The 22,651-nt window shown below is 36.2% G+C and overlaps 1 protein-coding gene across 2 annotated transcripts in view; it reads left to right on the forward strand.

Moving 5' to 3' along the window:
• LOC134536851 (bumetanide-sensitive sodium-(potassium)-chloride cotransporter) overlaps positions 1-22,651 on the forward strand; it is a 162,671-nt gene that overhangs the window by 114,841 nt on the left and 25,179 nt on the right. For both annotated transcript variants that reach the window (XM_063376877.1, XM_063376887.1), the window contains exons 6-13: positions 4,083-4,222; positions 7,949-8,143; positions 11,392-11,623; positions 11,838-11,959; positions 13,374-13,509; positions 15,695-15,906; positions 18,773-19,014; positions 20,798-20,979. In XM_063376877.1, the coding sequence (XP_063232947.1) occupies positions 4,083-4,222; positions 7,949-8,143; positions 11,392-11,623; positions 11,838-11,959; positions 13,374-13,509; positions 15,695-15,906; positions 18,773-19,014; positions 20,798-20,979 (1,461 nt within the window). The remainder of the gene's footprint in view (positions 1-4,082; positions 4,223-7,948; positions 8,144-11,391; positions 11,624-11,837; positions 11,960-13,373; positions 13,510-15,694; positions 15,907-18,772; positions 19,015-20,797; positions 20,980-22,651) is intronic.

Raw genomic sequence — 22,651 nt, forward strand, 5'->3', positions numbered from 1 at the left:
CTGGTACCTGTTTGATAAGTATGACATAAACCACACAACAGCATTATCAGAGAAATTGAAATAATATTTCAGTTTGGCACAGAGAATATCGTGATCAACATTGTCAAAAGCCTTTTTGAAGTCTAATAAGGTGAGCAGTGTATAACATGCTTGCTATCAATTTCACGTTGAATGTCATCATCCACTATATTGACAAGTGCAGTATTTGTACTATGTTGTTTTCTAAACCCTGACTGGTATTTGACCAGCAAGTTATTTTCAGTTAGGTAAGCTCTCAGTTGACTAAGTACGATGTACTCCAGCAGCTTGGACAGAACTGGAATAATAGATATCGGACGGTAATCTGAGATCGATGATGGTGACTGGGTTTTGGGTACAGGTATAACATTAGCTCACTTCCACACCGAGGGGAACTGAGAGTTTTCTAATGTGAAATTGAAAATATTTCAGAGGGGAATGAGTAAACAGGGAAGCAGTATTTTCACTACTTGAATAGGCAGATTATCTACAACTACAGCACTGCTTTTTATGCGGTAAACAGCTTTATGGATATCTTTGAACGTTACTTGTTTGAAAGAAAACTTTAATTCAGAATGCGTAGAATAACTGTGGATATCTGATATAGTATTATGCTTAGTTTCGGTGTCAAAAGGAGCTTATATTATTCAAAAATTGCAAGTTTAAGTCATCAGATTTAACATCAATCAAATTTTGAGTTTCTTTTTCCCATACCCCTAGCCTTCATAGATTTCTCCAGAGCTCGGCAGAAGAGGATATGAGAGAGCAGGACATGAGAGAGCAAAGTGAAAGTGCATGATTGAACTTCGCTTTGCACACCTCTTGTGTACACCTATTTCTTAGTAAACGGTATGCTTCGAAGTGTTCATCAGCTAAGTCACTATTATTAGTTGAAGATCTTCTGTACTGTCTGTGCGCGGCATCTCTGTGCGCCATGAGCGCCAGTATAGCCTGGGGCATGCAGGGGGAAGGAGGGCGAGTCACTCGCTGCTTCTTGAGAGGAGCGTGTTCATTAAGGAAATCGTCTAGGGTATTGTAGAAAAACTTTACTTTATTGTCAGTGGAATCGAGACTATTTATTTCTTCCCAGGGAAGCTGCTGCCCAGCTGCGACAAATGCAGCTTTGTCAATATTCTTTAAGTCTCTATAAGTAATAATTTTAGCTGTAAATTTAGGAATACAAATAGAAAATACCACGTAAATAATGTCATGACGAGAAGTCCAGGAGCCGGAAGTTGGCCATGGCATACTACTTTATCTTTATTAGAAGTGATGATTAAATCTAAGCAGTTTTGTGACGTAGCCGTGCGATGTGTAGCTCTAAGAGGACAAATATACATATTGCAGGAATTTACCATGTTTCGAAACTTATTTACTTCTGTGGAATTAAATAATACATTACTGTTAAAATCACCCATGAAAAATTGTGTGGCTGTAATTGCTAGAATGATTCACAAGATTGGTTTCAAAATCACTGAAATCAGCTACATTAGGGGGTTTATACACCACTTCAAGCAGAACTTTACTTTTGCATACAGTTATGTCTAAAATAAATCTTTATATATATATTTCTTGTGTGCGTGTGTATGTCACTGAAATCCTCCTAGACGGCTGGACCGATTTTGATGAAATTTTTTGTGTGAGTTCACGGGGATTCGAGGATGGTTTATATTCACAATTGGATATTTTATCTCGATTCTGAGTTAAGAAAAAACTAAAAAGACACGCTTTAAAAGCAAAAAAACTAAGCATTGTTGATAATTAGCCTCCATGGCAACGGGATTTTGCATTGTTGTTGCCTTCTGCGTAAACATGGGAAAGGTTTTTGGTAACGGCAGTGGCGTGCCCAAGAGGAGGGGTATGTATAATGAGAAGATACAAAATGTCCAATGTAGAAATACTTACCGCCATATGTACATTTGGGCAGGACAATGTCTGTTGGGTCCGCTAGAAAGATATATAGAGATATATATGTAGACATATATATAGAGATAGAGATATAAATAGAAAGATAGAGAGAGTTATAGAGATATACATAGAGAGATAGAGAATTAGAGAGATAAAGAGAGATGCTTAGTATACGTTTAAAAAATTGATTGAGGCATTGCAACGCATGCCGGGCATTATCTAGTATTCCATATTTTTTGAGTACTGACAAGGAGATGATGTTAATACACTAGCATTTTGATCATTTCGAACGTACATTGCTACGCCACCACCTCTTTTACCTTCACGATCATTTCTAATTAACGTATATTCCATTAGTGAAAACATTGACGAAGGTAGGATCGGTTTTAACCAGGTCTCAGATATAAGAATGGCATGTAGGCTTTGATCACGAAAAATAGCTTCAAACTCGGAATGGTGGGCAGGTAGAGACTGGACATTGACGTGCGCCAGCTGTAAACATCTTGGGTAGGGCCGCAGGGCTTCACGAAGTAAACAACCAGTGGAGGGGGGTTCAGGGACTATTGTCGCTGTGAGAGAGAGGAAAGAGGGCTCGCATTCTTCTTTGGTAATGGGCAGGTTGCACAGTTCCTGGAAATATTGTGACACGGGGCTCAGTGCTGACAACCTCTGAATACAATCACCTATGATGAAGATATTATAGAGTAGAAATTTTCGAAAACAATATCCACAGTACTCACCAGGACTTCAGCCAGGCATCTCGTGGTACAGAAAGCAATGTAACTCACACACACACACACATACCATTTATGTTAACACTAAATGCACTATAGAAATTAACTCCCCTGACTAAACAGGTTAATCTGTAACATATTAAAATATAATACCTAGAATCATTCATGAGCAATGAATAAACGTAGACACACACACTGAGACAAACGCAACACAAGTTATCACTAAAATAAAATAAAATAAAATCATACTTATAAGTAAAAAAAAAATTGTTTGCTACTCCGAACTAAACATTAGGATAGTTTATCTAACTCCCTCAGGGAAGTGATATAATCCTTTCGGTTATTTCTTAAGATAACAATTTTTCCATCGACAGTCCAACATTGTTTCGCACTGAACTTTTCTTTTTCCGCCTTTAGAATTCGCTGTCTCTCATTCGTTAGAGACTCCGTGATCACATTTTGGAGAACCTTTAAGAAGTCTCTTGGCACGGAATACTTCCAGCCTGCATTGGTATTTGACAAATTTTATTATAATAGGGCGTGAACCGTCTCGCACAACATCAGCAACCGAACTTTTTTTTCCAATTCTGTGACACCTATCAATGTCAGATCGACTTAACTCTAATTTTAAGCTGTCGTGCATTACACGCAGTGATTCTTTCATGACGTCCTCGCCCGGTTTCTCTGTGGCACCATGGATCAACAGACAGTTTCTCCGGCTGTCCAACTTCTCGTCTTGATCTGCGAGCTTCTCCTTGACTGCCTCAAGTTCACGGCGGGTTTCGTCGAGTTCCGTTTTGAAACTCGCAGAAAAAGAAACAATGTCCTTCTGTAGTGACTGAATGTCCATAGCGTATTGTTCACATCCTGGCGGAGCAGGAACGGTGGCCAGGGAATCCAGGCGCTGGTGGAACTCGCGTAGCTGTTGGCACACCTGCTTCTCCAGGCCGTCGAGCTTGTTTGTAACCTCCTTTGGCAGCATGGTCAACTAAATATTTACGTAGGCAGTTAATAAGCAAATCAAGATAAGACATTAAAAACTGTTAATTGCACTGAAGGAGTATAGGCTGGTTTCACTGATGCAAGAGAATTATGTTAACACTAACATTGTCCACCGCGTAGCAGAAATATTGCCGGAGCGACAACGCACGCACTTACTCACTGCCGCCATATATGGCACCGCTAAAATATGTTACATTGAGTTCTAGGAACTTGACTATATGTTAAACGATTTAGCTATTTATCTCATTTTTAACATGAAATCTCCTTATTTTCCTGGTAAAGTATTAATCTTTAAATTGAACATTAGAAATAATTTTTTTAAACACTGTTTTTAAGCTCAGAATTTTATGCAGAGCTCATGTTATAAAGTAGATATTTCAGTAAAGTTTTACACATTTTACAATTTGCGATCTGTTGCAGGCAAGCTCATATACGACAACATGTTTCCTGACTACCGTGTCTCGGAGGGAATGGAGCACAACTTTTTCTCTGTGTTTGCGGTTTTCTTCCCAGCAGCCACCGGCATTCTGGCTGGTGCCAACATTTCGGGTGACTTGAAGGTAAATACAGCATACTTGTCGTTCACTTGTCTAGGGCCAGTTCCATCGTAACTTAATGCGCTCTGTGTGCAGAAGTAGGAGTTCTGTAACACACTTGTAATTGCTACATCATTTGGCTTCCTGCCAACCTTGTTCACTGTCTGCACCTGGTCATGAGGCTTGGTCTGAAACACAGATTAGCTTATTTTCATTTCTTTACATTACTATTAATTAAGCAGTTTTTATGTAAATTTATTCCGATAGCTTGTTTATGTTTGTCGTTGGTTCACAAATTTCATCACCTGATATTTTCTCAACTTTATTTAAATATTAATTTAATATTTGTAGAGAAAATTCAAATCATAACATAAAATGATCCCAAATTATAGTTACGACCCATATAGCATGTAGGCTTGCAGCAAGCTTGTCATATGACTTGAATTAGGCTTGCTGTGTAAGCTTGACACATCAAGCTGGAATCAAGACTTCTTTGAACCATGAACCATGCAAGCTTGCGGTGGTTTTGCCATGGGAAGTTTGCTGTAAACTTGTGGCAGGCTTGCTGCAAGCTTGTCATGTGGAAACTAGTTAGCTTGATTCAAGCTTGTCATAGGCTTGCGGCAAGCATGTCATGTGTAAACTTGTTAGCTTGAATAATTCTTGATTTACGCTAACACTCCTATCATGGAAAGCTTGATTAAGCCTATTTTGCTATCTGGGGACTTAAAAAATAAATAACTAGCACTGCATGTGAGACTGAACCATAAGTTTTTTATATGCTGACATAATAAGCTGGTGAATATTAGCAGAAATGATAAAATTTTATATTTAGTGAGATAATATGTTTTAAAATTTACTCCTATATAAGTTCAGATGTGTATGTATATAGTTAAAATGGAAGTGCAATTCCATCACTAGATGACTCTTGAGATTTGGGAAAAACAAGTAAATATTGAAATTATAGCTTGTACTTTACAGTGAAGTGTTTTGAAGTAAGTGCATCCTCCATTTTTATTACTAAACACCAAAACTAATGTCTGGTGTAATGGAGATATTTCTGTAGCCATATGTTTTGTTTTAATGTTTTTCTGTTAGTACACGAGATTTGCTTTGGTTAAGGAGTGTATATAGTATCTCACTATAAAGGATTTTTTACCTTAAAGTATATATTTTCAAGTCCCAACAAGGGTATTTTACATTTAGTAACAGTTCAGTACAAAGAACTTCATTATTTGGTACCAAAAAAGGCGGTTTTTTTCCCCAGGTAAATTGTAATGAGATTTCACTGTATAAATTTATTGGTTTATTCATTGCCAGATTCAGGCCTTTGCTGTTACACAGTTACACAGTATGAACATATTTTTATTATTAATACACCTTTTTATAAAAAATAATAAAATATTAAAAATTTTTGATTTTATATTAACAGGATATACTTTAAACATAAAAACAGGACATAAACATTACAGAAAAGAACTTAAACATTGTATTAAACTGGTTTGGTTTTAGGAATTACCGACTTTAATTTTTCCTTGAGCGAGAAAAGTATAGTGATGGGTTGAATTCCATTATTTTCAAATCAAAATTTTGAATTTTAATCCCAAACATTCACTGAATGTACCTCTCAAATCATAATCTAGGTCCCAAGAGTTCAAAATTAAATACTGTACAAAAAATTAAAAACAGTAACTATGATGTTTAACATTTAACCATTTAAATGTTTGTTTCACTAAGTTTGTAGAATCAATATCTATATTGTAATTTTACAATAGGTATCGCTATGAATAAAAAAATGATTTAGTAAATTTCAGACTTGTCGTTATTGGATTTTGGAAGTGAAACTTCATTCGGCCCGAAGAGAGTAACATTTCAAGGCCGATTTTAATCCAACGTTTCTATGAAATATTCTTGTGAAATGTTTCTGGTGCAAAAAGGACCAAATAAATATAAAGAGAGCAATATGCTGAATACATTGCTAGGCTCGTTTTCATTCTCCTCTTTGTGCAATGATCCCCCCCCCCCCCCCCCTCCCTGCCCAAAAAAAATATAACTGAGAAAGCTAGATGAACGAAAGAATAAGACAGAGAATTTGAGGGTGCACTTGTTTCAGAAAATAGATGTAGGTATCCTATACAGTCAGCTGTGAATGCCTTGAATTTTATATTTTCTACTGGCATGCTCGCTTTCCTCCTTGTTCAACCAGCAGCGTAGAGAGCATTGTTGAGACAGTCCCTGCATTTCCGCATAGATAGTGCTACCTGTTATGTATTTCATATTTCGTTCAGAGATTTAGCATGCTGCAAATGGCAGAATTGTTTGAAGAAACAGTAACATTCACAGTTTTTCTTTATGGTGTGGTAATATTTATTGTTAATTGATTATTATTGATTGTTCAATAATTATTCATACCCTGAGCAGTTATTTTGATGTAAGTAATAATTTTGTTAATTCATGTTTATTAAAATCATATTTGTAATAAATATAAAAAAAAAGGTTAGGATTCTGAAATACTTGAAAAAGAAATGAAAGCCAAAAAACTACACACTATTTTATTTTTAGAAAATTATCTTCTTTCTCTTTTCCTATCTCTGCCATTTTACCCCTTATGGTGTACTTACGAATTGAGGTTAAATTGCCAAAGAAGTTTCACTTCCTTCAATTGTACTGAATTACATGCACCTTTTTTGAATTTACTAAATTTCTTTCAGTATTTTTCTAATAATATTATTCCTTGAATTAAAATCTTATAAGTATAGAGATTTGTGGGTTTGAGGATTTGACTCTGAACATTCCTAACATTTACGTTTTAATTGTAAACAATAAATTTTTGGTGTGAAAAAGTTTCCCTGAAGTTCTAAACAAAAATTTTCAGAGTATTGTAGCTGGTGCCAAACACACAAATTTCTTTAATAGCGTATGTAGACATTAATAATTAAGTCCTTTTTAAGTTCACAGGTGCTCATGTTAAAAATTCTTAATTTCACTTCCTCAAATATTTTTCTATAAAGCTTTTCACTCAAAAAGTAAATCTTTAGAATACTGAGGACTTGATAGTCTTTGAGAATTTGAGGCTTTTAAGGATTTGATTTGCCTACCTCTAATAGGACATTCTATATTTTACATACCATGTAGGTGTAAGAGAGCACGAAAATTTGCTGTAAGGGTGGCCAATTTGAATGAAGCGAGGCGGCAATGAATTTTCCAAAGCAACAATGTATACTACACTTTAGATTTCAGAATATTCTTTGTATAAATAGTTCATATGAGTATTAAACAAAAAGTAGAAAATTGGAGGGTTAATTGGAGGCATGTGGCAACTTTATAACACGTATGACATATGTACAGCAATTACAACTTACAGAAAAGGTTATGTGGTAGTTAACATCACAAAGAACTCATTTTTTTCATTTCTAGAAATTACTACAGTGTAATCTCATCACAACATACCAGAAAAACCCAGTTTTGGTACTTGATAATAAAAGTACTTTGTACTGAACTGTTACTAAATGCAAAAGTATTGTAGGGATCTTTAATTATATACTTTAAAGTGAGAAATCATTTTGATATACTTTGTGATAAGTGTTATCTGTATTATGCAATTTTATGGACATAAATATGGCTTAGGGGAATCCGTAAATGGTTCACTACTTTTGATTCGTCTGTGCCGTACCATTTTTTACGAGTACTTTTGTAATGTTTGTCGGCATTATTTTGGCTGTCTCGTTTAGTTGTATGTTCTTGTTGCAGGACCCACAATCTGCTATCCCGAAAGGCACGCTCTTGTCTGTTCTCATCACGACACTAACGTACCTGTTGATGGCCGTCATGGCTGGGATGACGGTCCACAGGGACGCGAGTGGAAACGTGACAGAACTGATGGACGGTTCGTACACCAACTGCACCTACAGGAAGTGCGAGTGGGGCTTGATGAACAGCAATCAGGTGGGTGCTGCTTTTTCTATACTATGTATTAACCTTCCGAAGACACTGTAATAATCAGACTCTGGAGGTGTTTGAATTGGTCTATAAATAATTTTGTAATTTATGAGATGATACGTTCCCAATTGGATGCATTCAGTATTCACTTGGGTTTGTTTTACTTGCCGTCTCTTTTACGACCTTTCAACTCTCATGGCGCACTTTTGCGTTTTACCTGTTGGAAACTGTAATCTTAATCGTCGGATAGATGTTCTTTGGTCAATTATCTATGCTTTCGTTGCTGTACCGCTTGAGAAAAGGTTTTGAGAGGAAATTGTCTGCAGGGAATTTTAGCATGAATGTCTATGTATACAAACTGTGTTGTTTGTACTGTTCAGCATATTGTAATTTTTTAGTATTTGTAAAATTCTAACTTAATATATCACTTTTTTTTTTTTTTTTTTTAGATAATATTAGAATATAGTGTTTTCTTTTAACATGAATTAATGTAATTATTATCAACTATGTAAAGGATATCCCTACTTAAGATTTAATGTAAAAATGCATTAAGCAACCTAATGTCATTGAGCTTTTTATTATTTGTGGTTTTTTGTATTGCCAAAGTGAATCTTCGTTTGCAATTGAAATTTTTGAACCAGCTTTTCTGCCAGGGTTTAAAAGAATTTTTTTTATTGGATGAGAGTTACAACTGTTGCTGACCCAGGTCCATTTCCTTCTGACTCTTACAACTCCCAAGAAGCAAAAAAAGATACAGCAAGTAAAACAAAACCTCTTGTTTCATACTTAGAACACTTTGATGAGGTTGTGTATGTAACAGTGTAACAGTTTAAACTAAGATGCAAATGGTTAAGGTAAAATAGTATTCTATTTTATGAAACAAATCTCTAAAATGCCTCAAATGCAAATATACTTAAAAAAAAAAAAAAAATACAATTTTATTACTGATTTTTTAAAAAATAATTACAAAAAAATATTTAATTAGTTACGGGTTGGGGGGGGGGAATGTGGTATTGAATAGTTTGACGTCGACCGGGGCTACGCCCTCCCTAAGCCCGATGTGCCTCACACCTCACCCTTGCAGTCCCCTCCTCCCACCACCACCCTCTATGACCCTGGCGTTTCAAACCACCGGCCGTAGTGTGTCGGCCTGCGCCCACCGGTGTGACGTCAGTGCTTCGCTCCCGAATTATGCCGAGCGTGGACGAACATTCCCGAGGCAGACTTTATTTAATGTTAAATTAATTCTGTAATTTTATTGTTTTCAGCCAGTAAGCTAATTCAATTAAGGGTTTATGTACGTTCATTTCTTTTCCGGTGGCACACTTTATTTAAATACATGGTAATAGCTGTTGGCCAGATGTGAGTGGTGGATCCGCCTCGAGGGCGCGTCGGAAGGGAGTCGGTCGCCGTCGCTGCCTGAGGGAGTCTCATGCGCCCGTCATCTGCAACTCTCCACTATTACCGATCCGCGTCCAGCGTCCATCTGGCTATTTCATTTATATAAATAGTTTTTCTTTAACTTCAGGACTTACCTCGAGCAGCAGATTGTTTTATTTACGTTTTCTTTAACTAATATATCAGTGTGTTTTGTGCGCGTGGCCACGCGGGGAGAAGACTGAGGCGTGTTGGCCGCCTTCAAGAGCCTACGTGTTTTTATTTACACTGGGGGAAACGGGCCTCGCTGCACACGGGCGACGTCACGGCCCTGAGAATAGTCGCCGGGTCCGCATGCCCTTAACACATGTGGTGGTGCCCTAGGCATCAAGCCAACTACGTAAAATCAAGAATCTGAACCCCCCTTTGCAACAGCAAGTTAGTAAAGTTTGTGGGCGCCACCGAGTCTAGGGGGCACGGACCCGACGGAGATTGATGCATAAGAACAACACGAGGTTTGCGAAATGTTTATTTATTTTGTGGTACTCTTCACACATCTCCTGTACACTAGATATTAACATAAAAAGTTACACTGCGAAACGCCTTGCGGCACGATTAGCTTGTGGATGGTTTAGGACACCTCGTGATGGTGACAAGTCTTCTGAGGGGATAAAAATGTACTTAATTAATCAGCCGCACCTCCGAGGTAGGCTCCGAGGATATTCACAAACGATTTGAAATTAATTAAACAACAGAATTAGTGAATATAAAAGACTGAAGTCCCCAAAGTGCAGAGAGTGTCATACCTTGGGTGGCAATGTGAAGCGACTAAGGGATGTGGCCACTGAGGTGGTTCATCAGCACACTTGTGCTAAAACTGCAAGTATCGTGCTGCTGATTGCGTAAGTTAAACAAATGAGAATTCTCTAAAAATTACAATAAGATTAATTCATACTTAAAAATCTTTAACAATTTATATGAAACAATTATGGTTTGGATTTATGAAATTTTAGATGGCCTTCGGCAAACTGGGTCCATTGGGGTTCTATGTCATTTAAATATAAAAAAGTCTGATGGTTTCTTAAAGCTGAAAAAACAAGATCACTATTGACTTAAAAGAAAAAGTTTACAATACTAACTATTATTATTATTATTAACAGAAAAAGCTTACATTATTAAGTATTCTACATCACTGGCTCGACTGCGCCCTCTTGTAGACGTTTGCAGTGCACACACACACAAACGTCGCTGGCGGGGAGTTCAAATTCCAGGGTATAAGGGATGAGAAGGGGTGGTGACATATAGAGCTCTGTGGGGCACAGCCCCGGACGACTTCAAATAAAAATTGTTACTAACGGCATCATTAAAATTTAAAGGTTACTGTTTATTAAATAACACACAGACTATTTTATTAAACCTAAAGGGCTCACCTATTTCTATTGAATTAACAAAATACTTGGCAATTTTTTTAGTATGAATCAAGTCACGTGACTATGTCTACAAAATATTCAAATTATAGCACTGCCTTAATTACATTTTTGATGATCCCTCCTATTGCTTGTCATTGTTTGGAACTAAATACTTGTAAGATTAATTAACTAATGTTAATTTGTGGCAAAATTAAAATTAGTGCTATCATCATTCTGCACTGTCCAGGGCATTCTTCTAACAGAAATATCCTTTGGCAATGTTTCGAAATGGGTTGTACCTGGTGTCGGAAATTTGGTGGCTACATGAATTAATTGTAGTGAGCTGAGTGTTTGAGCTTTGGTTGTTTGTGTTTAGCGTGAATCAAGAAATATATTTTGTAAGGCTCTGTGCATGATTTATGCAAAAAATTTGAAGTGTTTGAGCATGATTTGTTTAATTTGTTGCAGGTAGTGGAGATGGTATCTGGCTTTGGACCGCTCATATATGCGGGATGTTTTGCAGCTACCATTTCGTCTGCTCTCGCAAGCTTAGTGTCGGCACCAAAGGTGTTCCAGGCGTTGTGTCGTGATAATTTGTACCCTTACATTTCCTGGTTTGCCAAAGGATACGGCAAGAACAGTGAACCAGTCCGTGGCTACATTTTGACCTTCTTTATTGCTGTCTGCTTCATCCTTATAGGTAATTTGTTCTTATACTAAATGTATTGTTGTCTATACAAGTGAACTAGTGTTTACAGTATTTGGCTTTGTGGAACTGTATGTTGTTAAATATTTATTTAAGAGAATACATGAAAAAAGTAAATAAAATTTAGACTTCTATATGCAAATAAGGCATGTAGAATACTCAATTTACCTGATAGGTAGCACTAAAATCATGTTAATTATGTTTTCAGGCGAACTCAATGCCATTGCACCTCTTATTTCCAACTTCTTCCTAGCTGCGTACGCACTGATAAATTTCAGCACATTCCATGCCTCGCTGGCAAAACCTCTTGGATGGAGACCCAAGTTCAAGGTGAGAAACATGAAAAGTATTTGCATGCAACAGCAGTTCCACTTTATGTAAATTATGTGCCTGAATTTTGAAAGAGTACATTGTCTACTGCCTGCTGTGGGGTTGTTTGCTTAGACGTTGTTGGTATGCCGGGTGACAAATACCATGTTACTAGTGTTGTGTGCGCTAATACACCGGTAGAGCAACTCTTTGATCTTGCGACGTGACATCTTCATGTTGGTGGGAGGCAGTTGAGTCGCACAGACAAGTATACTCCAGGGTGTCAGCTGCTAACACTATAACACTTACCACATTGAGCACGTTACATGAGTAATCTTGCAGCAGTGGCCTATCTTAGTTCGGAACTGGGGCTCGTCATTATTGTGCGTGAGGTACCCTAACGATTGAAGTTTCCCTGGAAAACATGATATCCCCATCATTATCAGTGTGGTTGGTCATTTCGCACACCGATGGTCTTGCACAATTATTACCGTTTAGAACCTTGAGGCTGCATGTCTGTAAATTGAAAGTCTTGCCACGCTGGCGTGCAGATGTTAGTCATTAAAAGTGCTTCAATTGTATTATCTGAATGTTCTTCAGGGGAGAACCATCTCACCAACACTGAAACATAAAGTAACACTCAAAACCGCAATGGCTCATGATTAGGTTAAGTCACTGTGTGGGTGCTAAAGGTGATGGTATGAAGAGTCCTGAACTGGTTTAACTAAAGAAGTGTCTCCAGTGTGGTTGCACCTCTGGCAACAACCCTTGCAGTATAAAACTGTTGAAAGGCCCTAAGGCTTGGTTAAGGTGAGGTCCAGGTCATTGCAGTCACTCAGGAAAAATGATTACGTATGTGGTGGTTAAGACACATGCAGGTTAGAAATGATTATTTAAGAGACTGTTATATCAAGTCAGTTGTGTGGGGCTAGTGGCGGCATCGGTTACCAATAGGATTCAGCAACCTATTCAATTGTAGTGTGGTCAGTTGTGGATGAAGGTTAAGAGGTCCCATATTGTAAAACATGCTTAGCCCAGACAATGACAGGTGTCAATTCTCCAACCTTAAGTGGCCAAGTGCCACTAGGGGTTGCTTTTGGCACAGAACTCATATTAAACTGTGAGTGAGTTAGGCTATGCTTGTGAAAGACATGACATTCGGCTTGGAATGTGTGATAATTTTAGATACGAATTGCTAACCAGTCGATCCCCATACCTGTAAAATACACAAGACATGAGAAATTCCTGGTACGATTGTTGTGCTGTGCATTCTTCTCTCTGTACAACACTGCACGGGCTGCACAAACTTCTGAGGCAGCGACAAGGCATGACGGCCTGTGTGATGGCTGTTGTCGAATGATGCAGTTATGTGAAGTCCTGACAAGGATGTGATGATGTTAATGCAGCTGATGCAGAGTCTTGCTCGTGTTTGCAGTACTACAACATGTGGCTCAGTCTGGTTGGAGCAGTGATCTGCGTGGTGGTCATGTTCCTCATCAGCTGGTGGACTGCTCTGGTGACGCTGGCCGTGGAGTTGGCTCTCTACCTGATTGTAGCGTACAGGAAACCAGGTGCTGTCATCTTCCATTCATTATGAATCTCTTCTTAGCATTTAGCTTCGTGTTACGCATTCAGATACTTTCTTATGCGAGGAAAATGTAATATATATATATATTTTTTGAGTAATTCCTATTTAAGCAAAGTGATATTTTACCAATTCATGCACTAAAGGCGCATGTTTTATTTTTACCTGTGATGATAAGATCAAAATGCCATGTATTATTTTTCTCCTTATTGTAAATATCTTAAAAGGAGTATAACTATCTGTTGGGTACTAGCTCTAATCACAGTCGCAACCATGTATTCAAGATAAAAGTTGTAAGAAGTTATAAATGCCTAAGCGTTGCTCGTAGAGGCTATTCAAATAAGCTAGTTTTTGTGTTATAATGTTATAATGAATAAATAACAATAAGGGATGTCATTTCTCAAGCCTCCATCGATACTTTGATATGGAATGGAGGTAGTTTTCAACTTTAATGTGGAAGTCACCAACCAATAAATGTTATTAGTTATTTAATCCAGCATCCTATAATACGGCACCATTCGAGCTGATTGCATTAATATCTTGGCCGCCAATTAGCATTACTGCACTGCTGGCTCTTTTAGTTTGCTCAGTTTATTTTTGCTGTAATTTTTTTTGTTTTCAGTACAGTGTTCCCTGTTTTCTAGCAGGTTACATTTCATACTTCACAGTTTAACTTTTGGTATTCCCGTTAACACTATATCGATGGTCGATAATCCGGTTAAATCACTAATTTGCCTTGGCGTGGTCACAGAAATGCCGGATGAAAGACCTGTCACTGTACATTGATTGCTCTCTGCAATCAGAAAGTATCTATAATTTTATCACAGCTGCACAAATGAAAATGACATTAAACAAGTTCCATAAAATAACTTTATTTCTGTGATAAATTTTCATTATTAGAAAATAAGTACTATTAATCATTCAAAACTCTTAATTAAATATTTTTACAAGAATATATTAACAATTCGCTATCACCAAGAGAATATGAAAAGTTTAAACACAACTGGACCAAAATAGGTTTAAGTTTTTCTCAAGACTCCAGTTATTACGTTAGGTATACTGCAGGCTAGATATCTTGTGAGCCTAATAGACCTGTGCGAAACTTCGACTAAGCAAATCAAAGTTCATTTTAATATTTGATTTGACTTTGCCAGGAAATTTGCTATTCATTTTATTTGAAGCTTTTGTTGTGATGCAAAGCTTTGCGTCTGATGTGAAGTTTCGCATCTGTTGGAGATCTTCAAAACATCGGAGGCCTAAGATTTTCTCAATTTTTTTTTTGTGTATGTTTTGCTTGGATAAAGTTGGTTTAAAAAATGAAAATGTTTTTTAATGCTCAATATTATGCATGGTTATTTTATAAATTTTATTGAATGATGTTATATATAGGGCCTAACTGGTTAATAATTAAATCAAAAACATTTAAAATGTTAAACCATTATACTTTTACTTAAATCCTGTATTTTGTAAAATGGATGTAATGTGCATCTTTGCCGAAAACAGTACTCTCAATTTGTGAATATTTTTAACATTCAATTTGATATTCGCTTCACATGGAAAAGAAAAACTAGTCTTTGCACAGGCCTGGAACCTGAGAGATACAAGGAAACACATGGTCAGATTTTTATCTCAAACTTTACGTGGTACAACAGTGGTTACAGTTTCTGCCCACCAACATAAAAACAATGAATCAACACTTGCGTGCCTCAGGTAGTTACCACAACGCCGAATGTACAATAACGCCGAATACCATAACGCCGAATGCCAAATTGACCGCAACGCCGACAGCTAGAAAACTGCTGTGTACCACAACGCCGAAATACAGTAACGCCGAAAAATGTTGCTTGAGGGAGGGGGGGCCACAGGAGCAAAATGAAAAACAACTGAATGAATTTGTTTGCTAACCTTACCTAACCTAACCTTTGTGGCAGTCCTGCAACGACATTTTTCGGGGTTAATGTATTTCGGCATTGTGGTAATTTGGCGTTGTGCTACACAGCAGTTTTCTAGCTGTCGGCATTGTGGTCAATTTGGCATTTCAGCGTTATGGTTTTCGGCATTGTTGTACGTTCGGCGTTGTGGTATTTCGGCGTTGTGATGCGTCCCCGCGTGCCTCTTTCTCTCTTGGCACGGTAGGTAAGTGACGTGGAACTGTGGCGTGCACTCGACAGATGTGAACTGGGGCTCGTCGACCCAGGCGCAGATGTACAAAGCCGCGCTGATGTCCGTGCAGCAGCTGAACAACGTGGAGGACCACGTGAAGAACTACCGGCCGCAAATCCTCGTGCTGTCCGGCATGCCCAGCCATCGCCCGCCCCTGGTGGACTTCGCCTACCTGCTGACGAAGAACCTGTCACTCATGTTGTGCGGACACATCATCTGGGTGAGAAGCTCTACCTGATTTCATCCGGTGATCAAGTTCTCTCACAATTAACTCTGCAAACCATCTGTATGGATAAAATGTAAAACGTTTGTTCCTTCAAAATCTTGAATCTCGGAAAGTTATTCACAGATTGTTTTGAAATGTTGACACAACATAGCATTTAAATACACTCATGTTTTTATAAACCTAGATTTATAAATTTAGATTTTTAATATTTTCATTGCTATAGAGTAACATGTATAGATACAGGTGTGTGTGTGTGTGTGTATATATATATATATATATATATATATATATATATATATATATATATATATATATATATATATATATTTATATAGAGATATATACATAGATTGAGATAAAGATAGATAGATAGAAGATTAGAGAGATATAGAGAGATGCTTTACATGTGTGTAGTACCTACTTCAAACAAATTACAAAAATAATGGATTAAGGCATTGCAATTGCAATACATGCTATGCATTAGCTAGTGTTTCATAAATGCATGGTTGTGAACATTAGATTCCTTGACACATACTTTAATCAAATAAAGTATACCTGCCTACATTTTTTTTTACAAAAATATAATTTATAAATAACTATGTAATATTTGTATTCTATTGAGTGTTGTTACTTGTGAAAAAATTTATATGTATTTTTTTGAGGATAGGATTTTCACCAGCTTTCCTATGTTAACTGTAACCAGTTCAATTCTCAAAAATGTACAACAGAACTGTGCAAGTACTCTTGTGCTAGCCAACATTGCTCTCTGATTTTTTAGTGGGTTAATTAAAAAAAAAAATTAACATTATGTGTTTGCATTATGCTTTTGTAATTTGTGTGTAGAATATACAGTAGAACCATATTATTATGTTTTTCATGGGGGCAAAAGAATGAAACATTATAAGCAGGAAAACATTACAAGTTAATACTCAGGGCCGCAGAGAGGGGGGGGGGGGGGGGGGGCAAAAGGGGCAAATGCCCAGGGGCCCGGTAGCCTTAGGGGCCCGGGCGCCCGGCTGGGAAGTGGAAAATAAATGGCTGGAAAAACATTTTCACATGCTAATGATCTTTTTTTTTTGCGTAACTAGGAAATCATTATGTATGTTCAAATGAAGGATGAAATTTTACGATACCATATATATTTATGGTATAGGCCTACGTAGTAGTGGTATGCAAAAAAAAAAAAAAGGAAGGGGGCCTACTACCCCAGCTGCCCAGGGGCCCATAAATTCTCTCAGCGGCCCTGTTAATACTTATCAACATTTGAACTTTTTACCAAGGGATTTATCAAGTTATGTAAACAAATATAATGAAAACCACTGATGGGTACACTTGATGTTTGAATTTGCTCAACCAAGCCAACAGTATTTCTTTAAATTTATCATGCTTCCAAATTCTATTTTATTGCTCTTTAAAGAGAGGGACAGCCAAATTTCTGTAAAATTGTCTCAAGATTCGTGACGATGATATTTAGTTTGGAAATGCCTAGGTTCATTTCCTTCGCCAGTTGAACATGTGTTGTTTTGGGATTCCTAGCTACGAATGAAATAAATTTAACTCTTATCTGCAATATAAAAATGCTTTTTTTTTCCCTTCGTGGAATAGTTGGCACAACTGAAAACACACCAGAATGGTAAGGAAAGGAAGGAATAGTTAATTTTTTCTCAAGAATAGTGTGCCAGACACATAACTGAGAATGTTGCCTACCTTTGATATAGTGAATACACAGCATTAGCCAGCACTAACATGTAGCGCTTAATGTACTGGCACATTTAAATTTTGTTTTTCCATACAATCCTATTTAAACAATCTACATCTATGGTATAGCAGTGATTGAAAACAAAAATGCACGTAAAGGACGTATAAAGTAAACCTTTTAACATGTTAAACTTCACAGATGGAATGTTGGGATTTCAAAAATATGATGTTATAAGCAGGAAAACATTATTTCAGGGTTCTACTGTACTGCACTGCCAGCATTCTTAGTTTGCTTAGTTTATTGTTACTGTTGCTTTTTATTTTGGTACATTGTTTTCTGTTTAGCAGGTTTCTTTCCATATTTCACGGGCAAATTTCCATAATGATATTTTCAAGTAGCTTTTTTTTCTCTCTCAATAAATCATCTTATTACACCTTGCTTTGAATATTGATTTTTATTTTGGTGTTCCAGATTTAACTACATTGACAATCAACAGGGACAATATTTTATTGTTTTATTTTTAGGATGTTTTGTTTTGCAAACCACGAGTTTTGATTGTATTTTTATATACTGTCTTATTAATTAAAACAGTGTATTATTCAACAAATATGAAACTACAATATTTATTAATACATATTTCACCAAATAGTCTTATATTTATTGACACTGATGCATATACATATAGAGTAAAATTATTTGTAATGATAATAAGCATGTTTAGAACAGAACTAACCAGATAAATAAAAAAAATCTACAAATATTTTGTATGTTTCAAACGTGTACCATCGTTAAATCTAAAAATGTGTTACTATTGTAAGAGATGCAAGATCAAACAATATAATATTAATTTCTTATCAATTAAGGTCACACATTCAGGTAAAACATTTATTTTATGTATGTTAAAAATGAATTAACCATAATAAATGACTACTTTTTTCGTATTTTTAGTTAAGTTTTGTCGAATTGCTGATTGATTTCATGTTTTTAGTTATATTTTGGTGCTAAATGGTGTATTAAGTTGAATTTCGGTTTGTCCCTAAGAATCTATTATCTGGCGAAATCGCTAATTCAGCAGGTCCGTGTTCCCAGACGTGCCAGATTAAGGACCTGTCGGTTCGTTGGTAAAGTGACAAGTCCTTTGAAGGAGCATGTGTTCCCCAGGGCCCGCTGACCCACCGCGAGCGGAGCACCATGAACCACAAAGCGCAGAACTGGCTCCGTGCTCACAAGATCAAGTCGTTCTACGCGGAGGTCGACGAGATGGACTTCGAGGAAGGGACCCGGGCGCTGCTGCAAGCCTCGGGGGTCGGCAAGCTGCGTCCCAACGTCGTGCTCCTCGGCTACAAGGCCGACTGGAGCTCGTGCGACAAGTCTCACCTGGCTTCCTACTTCAACGTCATACAGTAAGACCCTGCCATTTTGTGTAAGGAGTTAACTGCTAGTTCTGAAATTACCTACGTGGAAGCAAACATGAGTGAAGACTCTTTATGGAATTATGTCAACTCAAGTGCAGGTTTTAAATATGGTGTGTTATTTAAATATTTTTCTAGCTTCCTAAACAAGCCGCACGGAAGCAAAATGAATGAAATTAACAAAGCTTAACAATTTTGCTTGAATTTAAAAAAAATCTCCTGTATAATGCATACTGTAATGATTGAATTTTATTGGGGATGGAATAATCTAATCCTCAAGTCCCATCAAATCTTTCATAGTCAAAAGATTCGATATTTAAAGGAAAAGATTGAAGAAAAATATTAGAGGAAATAAAGTAAATTAAACAATTCAACACTGATAAACCTCTGAAGTTAACTATTTCCATTTTTTTTTCTTCATTCCCCAAGATATTGTACTTTTAAAATGTTGTTATTTAAATAAAATTAGAGTATGTATGGATTCTGGAAACTTACAATGTATAACAACCATTTAAAGGTAAGAACTTAGAATGTTTTAACACCACAGTTATAGTTTTTAGTATATTGTACATTAATTTATGTTTGACTTTTGACACCTAGCTTCGGAGGCGAAGTTTATATTTTAGGTACTCTTCCGAGATTCAAATTCGAGATTCGGATTCGACTCATTACTAGTTTTTATCATACTAGCTGTGGTACTTGGTTTGGCTTAGTTAGATTCAAAATTTTTAATAAATTAAATTTTTCTTTTCCAAAATTATATCAAAATTGACATCTAACTTGAGTCCTAATTTGGTATCAAGTTAAGAAATATTTGGTATCTGACATTCAAATTCAAATTTATATTACTGAATTTTTTTTGTATGTTTGCAAAGATAATAAAAGAAATACTGGATAAATATTTGAAAATTATGTTCTCTTGTGAGATGTATACATGTATTGTAATATAACAGTAAATGAAAAAGCATATTTTGAAAACACACATGGGGTAGTTTTTCGAAATCTCATGCAGACAGTGACAGTATATTTTGTATTTCAAGTGCAATTGTGAAATATTTCATCAAGCTCAGGATAAAACTGTTATGTATTAAAAAAACGAACAAACTCTTTTTTTATTTACATTAGTATATTAAAACTGTTTAAGCTTCTAATTTGTATTCATGCATCGTGGTAATTATTTCCTGATGTTTCGACTTGATTTATTACTGCTGTTTTTTAGGATGGAATTAGAGCGTGGGGTTTTGGTGCCTGTTTTTATTCTTCGGGAGTTTAGGTAGGCCTGTGTGAATACTGGTTTTTGCATACAAAGCGAAAACTGGTATTGAATTGAATGCTTTAAATATTCACAAAGTCAGATCAAATTGTGAGTATTTTTTCAGCAAGGCTGTACTAAACTAACTACATAAAAAACTGAAAGATTTTTATTTATACTCTTAACATGCATAAAAACCACGGTTATAGCACAAAGCTTTGCATCATTTTCAAAGCTTTGAATGAAACAAATAGTATATTTCTTTGGGAAGTCAAATCAAGTATGTCAAACAGCTTTGATCTGATATACTTGGAAGAAGCTTTACACATGCCTAGTTTTGAGTGAGTAGCTGTTGGGTCTGTTTGGGTGGCCTAATGGTGTGATTGTTTCAAAAATGTGCCGTTAATTTTATTTTATTTGTCATGGGGCAAGTTTTAGCTCAAACATTTCTGGGCTCTGTATTTGAACGCACTTATGCTTGAACATCCGGTGGGTTTTAGAAACATGTGTGTTGTTTCGCAGCAAAGCTCTGGACATGTACATGGCAGTGGGGATCCTGCGTCTGCAGAACGGCCTCGACTACTCCAAGATGATTGACGGCACGATCACGGCTAATGGCACGTCCGGCTTGGTGAAGAAAGCAATTGCGCAAGGGTCTCTGGAGTCTCTGCGCCGCAACCAGTCATTCTCGCAGCTCTCACAAGGTGAGTCTGCTTTTTTGTCACATTTACTCAGCTATCACTTACCAGGACTGCTGTCGGGTACAAAGATCTGAGGCTACAATCAACATACTATGCATATGTGCACACAGAAAATATGCATTTAGACCACTTAAAATAGTTTTCTTTGGTTGGGTCAGTTAATAAAATTTGCAGATTCTGATTCTCATTTCAACTCATTTGAAATTGAATTCTTATATTTACAATTTCATTCCATTCCTTAATCAAAATCCTGATATATTTACTTAGATAAAAATAAAAACATTTGTTATTTTAAAATGTAATTGCAATTGATTTTATTTATTTACAACTACAAATACAGGCACCTCTCATACAAACCTTAAGGGAACATAATTTTAGAACTTTGTAATAACAGTGTTTTGTAGTAGCCAAACAATTGCAAAATTAATTATGTAGATCACAAATTTTATAAAATTTGTAAAAAAAGTCCATTATAAAATAAAAATTTTTTTTCGGTAACTAAATGGGTAATATTATACTAATGAAACGTTTAAACTGGTTTCTTTTCATCATTTTGTGATGTTTATACTAATTATTCTAATTAATTTTTTTTTTTTTTTACTAGAGAACAAAAACAACTTCATAATCTATACTATAATAAAACTGTAGATCTGTATTGTCTGTACATTAAAAACACTTGCCAAAAACTGATGTGATAGCAAGTGATTTAGGGAGTGTAACGATACAATAAGACTATTTTTAAAAACTTTGTAAGTTTGTCAGTCTGTTGGAACATGCTCATCCCCTAAACTACTAGACTAATTTTCATGGGGTTTTCACAGGTAACTTGTGCATACCTTGGAGCTATAGGCTTTATTTCATCAAAATTGGTTTACTGAAAAAAAATAAATAATAATTTAAAATTTTAGGAGTTTGCTCAGCATAGTACAGTTCTTAGAAAAAAAAAATAGTGCTTCATTAGTTGCTTTTTAAAAGGCACTCACAGAAGTTTTCGGATGTTTACCTCAGTGACATGATCATCATGGCGTAGTACAACAAAGAACCAATAGATGGCACTGTTAGTTTTTTACCTCAGTGACAGAATTAAGCCCCGCAGTCTTTATTTTTACAAATACAAACTTACAATGTATTTACTTGGCTAGGATGTACAAATGTGCTGATTATGTTTTGTGATTTTTGGATATTAAAACCTTAACAAAATTGCTTTGGTGCTTTTTATAGGTATTATTTATATTATTATTTATATATTATTTATATAAAAAACAACAAATTTATTGAGTTTGCTTTGTGATTTGGGTGCCTACATTCTCTCTATAGTAACATCAAATAAGTGGAAATTTTGACGGGAAGTTGTGCAGGCAAGCAAGTTTTTATACCCTGAATCCCGCTTATTCCTAACTATTTCACATTTTGCTTTAAACGTGTGCAATTCTCGGTGAGATTATGTTATGACATGACATGACCATAAACAAAGCACAAGGCCAAACGCTGCGTGTTGCAGGCGTGGACCTGGGGCAATTTATTTGACACATCCTTGGATTGGAAAAAAAAAAACTTGTCTCTTTTAATTTTAAACTTTATTTTATGGTTCTGATCTTGGTGCTGATCTTGGTGTAAAACGGGTACCTACCTAATAACATGCATATAACAAAAGATTGAGAGCGGATTATTATCC

The sequence above is a fragment of the Bacillus rossius genome, chromosome 1 (assembly GCF_032445375.1).
Source record: "Bacillus rossius redtenbacheri isolate Brsri chromosome 1, Brsri_v3, whole genome shotgun sequence".
Taxonomy (NCBI): domain Eukaryota; kingdom Metazoa; phylum Arthropoda; class Insecta; order Phasmatodea; family Bacillidae; genus Bacillus; species Bacillus rossius.